The 8,507-nt window shown below is 42.8% G+C and overlaps 1 protein-coding gene across 1 annotated transcript; it reads left to right on the forward strand.

The window, feature by feature from the left end:
• Positions 1–580: 580 nt before the first annotated feature.
• Positions 581–8,213, forward strand: PYGO1 (pygopus family PHD finger 1; the record flags this gene model as incomplete). The annotated part of the gene is made up of 3 exons (XM_082488668.1): positions 581–629; positions 5,066–5,151; positions 6,936–8,213. 3 exons carry the CDS (start codon positions 581–583, stop codon positions 8,055–8,057), a joined length of 1,257 nt encoding a protein of 418 aa, XP_082344794.1. The 3' UTR covers positions 8,058–8,213.
• Between the last annotated feature and the right edge of the window lie 294 nt (positions 8,214–8,507).

The raw sequence follows: 8,507 nt of genomic DNA on the forward strand, positions 1-8,507 counted from the left end.
CCGCCTCTTTGTTCCGAGCGGCGGCCCGGGCCGGGGCCGGCAGCCTCCCCCTCCCCCTCCACCCCAGGGAAGGGCCGCGCTCATGGCGGGAGCGCGGGGAGCCCCGCCGCCGCGGGAGCTGCGGGCCCGGGAGCCGGCTGGCAGCGGCGGCCGGGGCACGGCGCGGTGAGCGGCGCCGGTGGCCGAGGAGGGCGCTGTGCGGGGCCGCGGGGCCTGGCAGCCCCGGCGGCGGGCGCCGAGCGAGGCGGGCGCCCGCAGCCCGCGGGGACCCTGCCTGGCGCGGCTGGGCGCTCCGCGCACCCCCGCGCAGTTCCCGGGCAGCGGCCCTCCGCTCGCCGGAGCCCGCCTCGCCCGGCCCCCTCCGCGGGCCGCCGCGGAGCCCTCCCGCGCCCAAACTTTGCAAAGTCTGGCAGCTCCGCTGCTGGGGCGGCGGCGGCGGCTACGGCAGCGGCGGGCGGGCGCGGCGGCGGAGGAGGCGGGGGCGGAGGGGGCGGGGTGCGGGCCGGCGGCGGCGGCAGCAGCAGCAGCATCAAAGAGCCCCGATTCCTGCCGCCCTGGGAGCCATGCGCTGCTGTCTGTAATGTCAGCGGAACAGGAGAAGGACCCCATCGCGCTGAAGAGATCCCGAGGTACGGGGAGGGCCGGGATGGAGTGGGGGGGTGGCCGCTGCTGGGGCCTAACTCCCGTGAGGAGAGCTGGCGGTGCGGCGGGATGCGTTCACTGGCCCGGCCCGACCCCGCCGCCGCCGCTGCCCGCCGGGCTCCGGGCCGGGCCGCCCGCTCCCCCCCCCCGGCGCGGTCCCTCCCTGCGGCTGGCGGCGGGGCAGGAGCCGCGCTAAGTTTGCACGGTGGGGCCCGGTCCGGCCCCGCGGGTCCCCGCAGCCGCCGGGCCTTGAAATGGCAACCTGGGGGCTGGCTCTGCCCGCAGATGTGCCCCGCCGGCGGAGGCGTGCGGGAGCGCGGCGGGGTCTCCTGTGTTTTTCTGGATGTGCTGGGCATTAGTATGCAGCGTGCATACTGCTGGTGCAAGGGAATACGGCGGCGGTGCCACATGTCCGAGTGAGTGTTGATGCAGAGCCCGTAAATTACACTTGAGTGTTTGCTCCTCTACCTTCGGTCTGGCTCATGGGCTTGATTCTAGTTGGGGGTTTGTTTTTCCTCGTTTTGGGAAATGAAAAAAAAATTATCGAAATATCTTTATTAATAGCACGCTCGTGTGGCTCTAGTGAGGTTTGAAGTATGCGTTTGTTTGAGATGCGTAAGGAGAAGGATAGAAATACGGTATCTCTTCTGACTTCGGCTGGGCAACTGACTTTAATGGCAGTAGCACATCGGTCTACATAGCGGTAGTGGTGTCCTTATAGTCTTTAAAACCACAAATGCATTTCTGAATGGAATAATGAAAGGCAGTAGGGTGACTGAGTTGGTGAAAATCATGGCAAAATGATAAGATCTGCAATTTGTTGTTTCTCTTTTCCTCGCCTCCTGTTTTGCCTCTGGAATTCTATTGTTCTTGATGTTTTCAGCTTTTTTATGGTTGGGTAAGTGGGGAAAGGTGTGGATTCTTCAATCTGTCATTGATTTACAGTTTGCTTTTCTAAAACTGTTCTAGTAACAGCTGGACTGCAACCTTGAGAATGAGAGAATGAAAATAAACAGCAGTGTTACAAAGGAGACTGGGATTCATTAGACTCCTTCACTCTCAAGCCCTGATTCTGCAAATATTTAAGCACATACAGTTTCACATGCCTGAGTTACCCACTGAGTTCCATGTGATTACCACTTAATATCGAAACTGTTTACAGTATCAGGGCTACAGAATAGGCTCACCAAATCTGGTTGACATTAGACTCTTTTTAGTTTTCTGTCTATAAAGAAAAGTTTACTCGGCCATTTATGTTTCTTGGGAGAAGTTCTTACTGAGATAAAGCACTGTTTAAAAAGACTCTGGCACTCATCCTGTAAAAACCTAGACAGAGATTTGTCAGTGAATATGAAAATGCTCCATGGTGTATTTGCAGCATGTTCAGTATGGCATAAATTACATGCAAAGTCATAATCTCTTAACGTGTAAACAGAACTACAAGTTGCAGTTCTTCTGACTAACACTGAAAACGTGTCTTGTGTGTGTTTGAAGTAAAAAAGAATACAAGACTTACCTCTTCTCCTTTTCCCCAAAGTAAATGTTTGAAATACATTTTATCTGTTATTTAATAAGGGAATAGTTATCAGATATGTATTTATATCTCTAGATCCACTACATATATTATGTCCCAGTCAAAAGGATTGTATTTTTTACTGGGAAATTAGTCTCAAACAATTACATAATTTTTTACACTTAGTGCAACATTCCAAAATGCTCAGTACACCTTTTAATGCATCTGTGTGGTAGGTACCGAAAGTGACTTTCTGGAAAGTTTATTTTGGCTGCCTGAAAATGACCCTTATTCACTCTTTTTTGGAGGTATGCTAGGACTAACAATCTGTTTCCTTTCATGTATAAATTAAATCATTATAAAATCCACAGGGAAAATATAAATTCGTAGGGCTAAATTAAATCGTTGGCCTCACACAGCGAGAACTGAAAATACAAAAGCTTTGTACCTCTCCAGACATAGGACTCAGTTCTGCAAACATAGCCATGTGAATGGCTTCACCCATGTAATTCACTCATGTAGAAATTGGTGGAACTTGTCATTGGAATTCTAATATTCATATGCTTATGTTTTTGAAGAATGATGTTCCAGAGAGGGAATTTATACATAACTTTATAAAGTTTTAATTTATGCTACTGTAAACCAGCACTTGCATATTATCCTCAGTATTCTACTTGATCAGAGATATGCTAATATCCGTGCTGCTAGTTGTTGAATTTATTAAAAGAAACCTGGATATTTGTAATATTTTGCTGTCGTTGGTTAACGTCATTTATGTATTAAGAGTACAGGACCTCGAACAGGAGTGTATTTTATGCAGTTGTGAGGAATGGTGTTCACAGTACAATCTCCTAGTGAATTTATGATAAACATATCTGAAGTTATGATAAACATATAGGAATGCTGGAGAAGATGAACTCTGCACTTCCCATTAGCTTCAAGAAGATGATTGATAGTGATGGAATTTAAGGGAGATTTGTCATCATTCTTTACATAAAACATTATAATGTAATTATTTAGTACCTACAGTTAATGCAGTGGCAGTGCTTCATAGCATACTAAGTATATGCTAAAATTATATTCTAAATCAAGGCAAAAAGGACTTTTTTTTTCTTCTTTTTAAAGAGTAATCCCTAGTTACTCTGATGGTAGGTTATACCGCGATATGCTCTGCTCAAGTATGAGTTTATTTTGAGGAAACGATCGTGACTTCGTGCCCTAGTCCTTGAAATTCAGACTTAAAATTTGATAGGTGTTGATTTGGGATGTCCACGTTATCTTCCTTAATGTATGATGAAAAATGAAAAAGAATTTCAACAGTGACAGCCAAAGCTAAAATGAACTTATTATAGCAGAAGCAGAACTGGATTCTTACTTGAGGTAGGACTGGTAAATTCCTTGAAACCTCAAAATAGGAGTGGGGGAGGAAGGAAGTGCTAGGAGTGAAAATGTGTCAGGCCTCCTTTGATCAGGAGTATTTGAAATAACTGTTGGATGTTTCAGTGTGTGTACGGTAGGTCTACTTCTTCCCAGCGAGAAGAGATTTTGTGTTACTTTACTGAATAGTCCTAAAGCTGGTTTAGCTGTCTGCTGGGAATACTTGTCCAACGTAGAGCGGTGTAATGTCATACATTATGCTTCTTTACATTATACTGTTGATAATTCACAGTTATCTTCAGGTTGCCTTTGGTAATAAAGACAAACCTGTGTGTTCAACTGTATGCTTGCATCTTGATAAAGTTTGACTTGTATTCCAAATATGAGTTTTAAACAAATAACAGTAAAATTTTTAGGTTGGATTGCTCACTTCTTGCAGTTCTGTATTGTTAGTGTGTGTGCGTATATATATATGTATTTAAAGAGTAAATAAGCTATTATCTTAATGGACCTGGGAAAAATGAATTACTAGCATCATTACATTAAGAAACTGTGTATTATCTTAACACGCGTCGCTCTCCTATCACCCAAAAGTGATTTTCATACTTCATCTCAGGGTTTTCTTTGCATTCCCATATGATGGCAAATCAACTTGAGCCTTATGAATAAAGAATGTGCTAGAATATTTTTTGTTGTTGTTTTTTGTTTCTCTGTGGTCTAACTAGAGTTTTAAAAATGAAAATCACAATTTAGACAACTTTGAGAGCTTGTCCCACTGTTACGAAAGGTGAAGAAGAATCCCAGGTGAAGTACAGGTATCTCTTTATTGCTCAGAGTCAAGTCTGACTGAGTGATCAGTAAAATGAACATTTTTTACTTCTTCGTGCCAGAGCAGCCATGCTCAGTTATTCTGTGAGGTTTCTGCAGAGTAGGACAGATTTGCTTAGAACCCCTCTCATTTTTGGCAGGTTTCTTTTTATTCACGTTTAGTGAAACTTAGATCTGACAAACTGGAGATACGTCTAAACAACATGGCAGGTTCTCAGTAGTTTTATTCATGGATCTACTACTGTTTGCTTTTTCCTTCATGCTGTATCATAACGTACTGTTATATATTGATACAGTGAGTTTGATAAATGCCATGTCTGTATACCTTAAATAGGAGGTGAATCTTAGGCATGGTTTTAAGCAGTTCTTTTGAAAGTTTTATGCATTATGCTAACAAGAAATACTTCTAATGGGTGAAGTGGAGATGTTGAGAACCAAGGGACAGATAAAATAAACGGCAATGTTTATTTCAACTGCAATGAGCATGAATTGGACATTAAAGTGGTAATACAGTAAGATAGCTGTATACGAGGTATGCTACTTTCTACCTCCAGATGTTTGCTCCTTAAGGACTTGCAATGTCAGGCACCAGAATTAATGCAAGTTCAGTATTTGTAACAGATATGTGTTGCTATGACAGAGGCAAACTTAAATACAGTCTGTAAGAAAACTAATGCAGTATTGCCCTGATTTGAAATTTTGTAGGTGGCGACAGTGGATTGGATGGGTTAGGAGGACCAGGAGTACAACTTGGAAGCCCTGATAAGAAAAAGCGCAAAGCAAATACACAGGTAAATTCCCTTTGGTTCTTTTGATTTCTAATAAATAGTGCACTCAGATGTTGTTTGCTGGTATGGCTATCTTGCATTGTTCAGAATATCAGTCTGTTCTCAAAAGTAGCAGCTACATACAAAAACATTTCAGTTGTACTGTGAAGCTGAAATCTTCATAATACTAGTTATTCTCATTGAAGTTATTTTAATCTCTGTAGTTCGCCAAAGACCTATAAAGAGAGGAGCACAGTGAGACTGTAACAACTTGTATTTTACCATATGGATTTAATTCTGAGACAGACTTTCTTTTAATGACTTTGTAGCCATTAGTAGAAATCCGTGCAGCATGAGTAGTTGCCATGAGACTACTTTTCTTCATGCTTTTATTCCTATATGTGTAGGTTTGTGGTCTAATGGATCAGTACAGTTTGTTAATGCTTTGACCAAACTCTTGGCATATTCCCCAAGTGATTTTCAAGCAAAAGCTGTGAGGCAGGTTCGGCTCCTTTCCAGTGAATCCCTGTAATTTGGCATTTCTATATAGTTTCTGTTTCCAGAAAAGGAAGCCTGAATATAAAACATCTAAAGCAATTAGATATCTGTAGTGCAGAATTTTCCTTTGTGTGTTCATTCAGCTTTGAATGAGAGTATCTGTTAATTTGGTACTGCCCAGGGAGAGTAATTTTATTTATGTAGGTCAAACAATCACTTTCTGTTAGGCCTATCCAGATTCCATTGAGATGTGGATCTGTTCTTTTAGGTTTTGTTTTGTTTTAAAGTAGTCATGGTGAGAAATACTCAGTTAAATTAAGGGTTTCAGACCTCTTTCTGGGTGGAGCTCTCCTTGTGTTCTGGAATGGTGATAACTGTAGAGGGCATGCAGATTAGTTTCTTCTCTTTTCCTACCAGGTTCAAAATGTGCAGCACAGCAGAATTTTTTTGGGGAAAAAAAAAAAAAGAAGTAGTTCATTCATAGTTTATTAGTATTTAGGAGGAAATGCTTTCTGTGAACACAGTTAGTGTGAGGGTGAGCCAGCTAGATGTTCCCCACAGGCTAGTCTACAATTGAATTTCATTCTGTAGCCTCTCTGATGACATTTAAACAGCCTCTGGGCTCCATTAAACACTTGGTTATGCTCTGTAACCAGAAATCCTCGTATTTTATACCTACCGACTCTGCTTTGCAGTCTGTCCACAATCACTGAATGCTCATAAGGGACACCTCTGTTCAGTACACAGAATATAGAAAATTCCTATATTCAGACTCCTGTATTCCATATACCTTTTTTTAGGGTTACAGCAACATTAGGTTTGTATATCGTCATAGAAGTGGGGTGGCTTAAGAGATGTATATTCAGTAAAATTATCCCAAATGAAATGTATATTCAGTAAAATTATCCCAAATGAAACTAAGGAAATGCTTCAAATCTGTTCTTCAACATTTGGAAATATTTTGTGCACGTGTTTAAGTGACACATGGCTTTCTGTATTGTTGCTTTCCTTATGTAAAAGATTAAGAAGTTGCATATCAAGCAGTACTTACAGAAGCATGGTTGGGCAACTGCACAATTTTTGAAACACTGAGATTACTATAAATCACCATGTTGTCTGGTGCCCAGACTCCTCTCTTGCCTCCGTACTGAAATTTCAGACAGCCTGGCAGGGTACAGTGGGTGAGCTTTACACAACAGCTGAATAGATCTTTTTAGCTGTAGTGCTGTTAATCCAGGACCTTTGAGGTTGGCCTGTCTTGCAGGGAAATACTAAAACTAATTTAAATGTTGTATTTAAAATATTTTTAGGGATCATCATTTCCTCCTCCATCTGAATATGCTCCACCGCCGAATCCAAGCTCTGACCACCTTGTAGCTGCAAATCCATTTGATGACAACTATAGCACTGTGTCTTATAAACCACTTCCTTCAGGAAATCCATATTTTAGTAATCCTGGTTATCCTGGCTTTGGAGGCTATAACGCTTTCAGAATGCCACCTCACATGCTGCCCAGAGTGTCCTCACCTTATGGTGGTTCTTACTCCCTCAGAAACCAACCGCATCCCCTTCCTCAAAACCCTGTGGGAATGGGTTTTAGCCGACCCCACTCTTTCAGCTTTGGTCCACATGATAACCCAGGTTTTGGGAATCAACCACCTTACAGTAGTGGTCAGATAAATCAAAATGTCAATATGCCTGGTCAGCATTTCAGACCTAATCCTGGTGAGAACTTTGGCCATTCTGGTCAGATACCTCACCCTGATGTGCCGTCTAACTTTGGTCCTGGAAATAATCCAAATTTCCCAAATTCTCAGCTAGAATCAAACCATTCTTTTGTTCCTCCACCAAACACGTACAACCAGACAAAATCATCCGCACAAAAGCAAGACTTTAGTCAAGGTGCAAGCAAAGCATCCAGCCAGAGCACAGCTGCTCATCAGCATCATCACAGGACAGAGGACATTGTGAGTCAAGGTAACAGTGACCTAAAAAATGTTAGTCGAACCAATGTGGTAAATCAGGATAATAGCCATTCTAATAGTGCTGATAACACTAATGCTGGTCATTCAAATGGGACTCAGAGTAAGTCCCGCCAGCCTCGAGGTACTGCTGAAGGATGCAATTCTGAAAAGAGCAGCAAAACAGCCCTTCATCCCAGTCGTCATGGTCACTCATCCTCTGAACCCGTCTATCCATGTGGAATTTGTACACATGAAGTTAATGATGACCAGGATGCCATCCTGTGTGAAGCCTCTTGTCAAAAATGGTTTCATCGGATCTGTACAGGCATGACTGAGTCAGCTTATGGCCTTCTTACAGCAGAAGCATCAGCAGTATGGGGCTGTGATACTTGCATGGCTGACAAAGATGTCCAGTTAATGCGTACAAGAGAGGCTGCAGGACCGCCTGCGTTGAATACGGATGGCTAACAACGTGAATTGGTGGTAGTGATTGAAAAACTTGCTATGAAGATTTGGTTACAAATTGGGTACTTCACTTTCTGCAGACAGTCAGTTGTGTTTGATCGCTGTTGTCTTTTTTCCCTAATCTGTCTTCATTCATAAACTTCCATCTCAGCTTTTGTACTCTTCATTTTATGTGTGCAAATGTTTTACAGGATGGAATATGTTTCTGATTAAATTGTAAAACAGAACTGACAACTGATCAGAAGTAAGATGTGCGTTGACAATTTTATTGAAGGCAAAAACGTGCCTGTATGAAGAGCCCCTAATTTGCTAGTGTTAATGTGTTAACTAATACTAGGATTTAGTGCTTGAGTTTAATAGGTACTATATTTGCAAGTACTCATGACATTTTATTTTTTTGAGGTGAATGTCCATTACTTATGTTCTTGCTATTTTTTTCTTTGCATATAGTGG

This window comes from Vanellus vanellus (assembly GCF_965231255.1).
Source record: "Vanellus vanellus genome assembly, chromosome: 11".
Taxonomy (NCBI): domain Eukaryota; kingdom Metazoa; phylum Chordata; class Aves; order Charadriiformes; family Charadriidae; genus Vanellus; species Vanellus vanellus.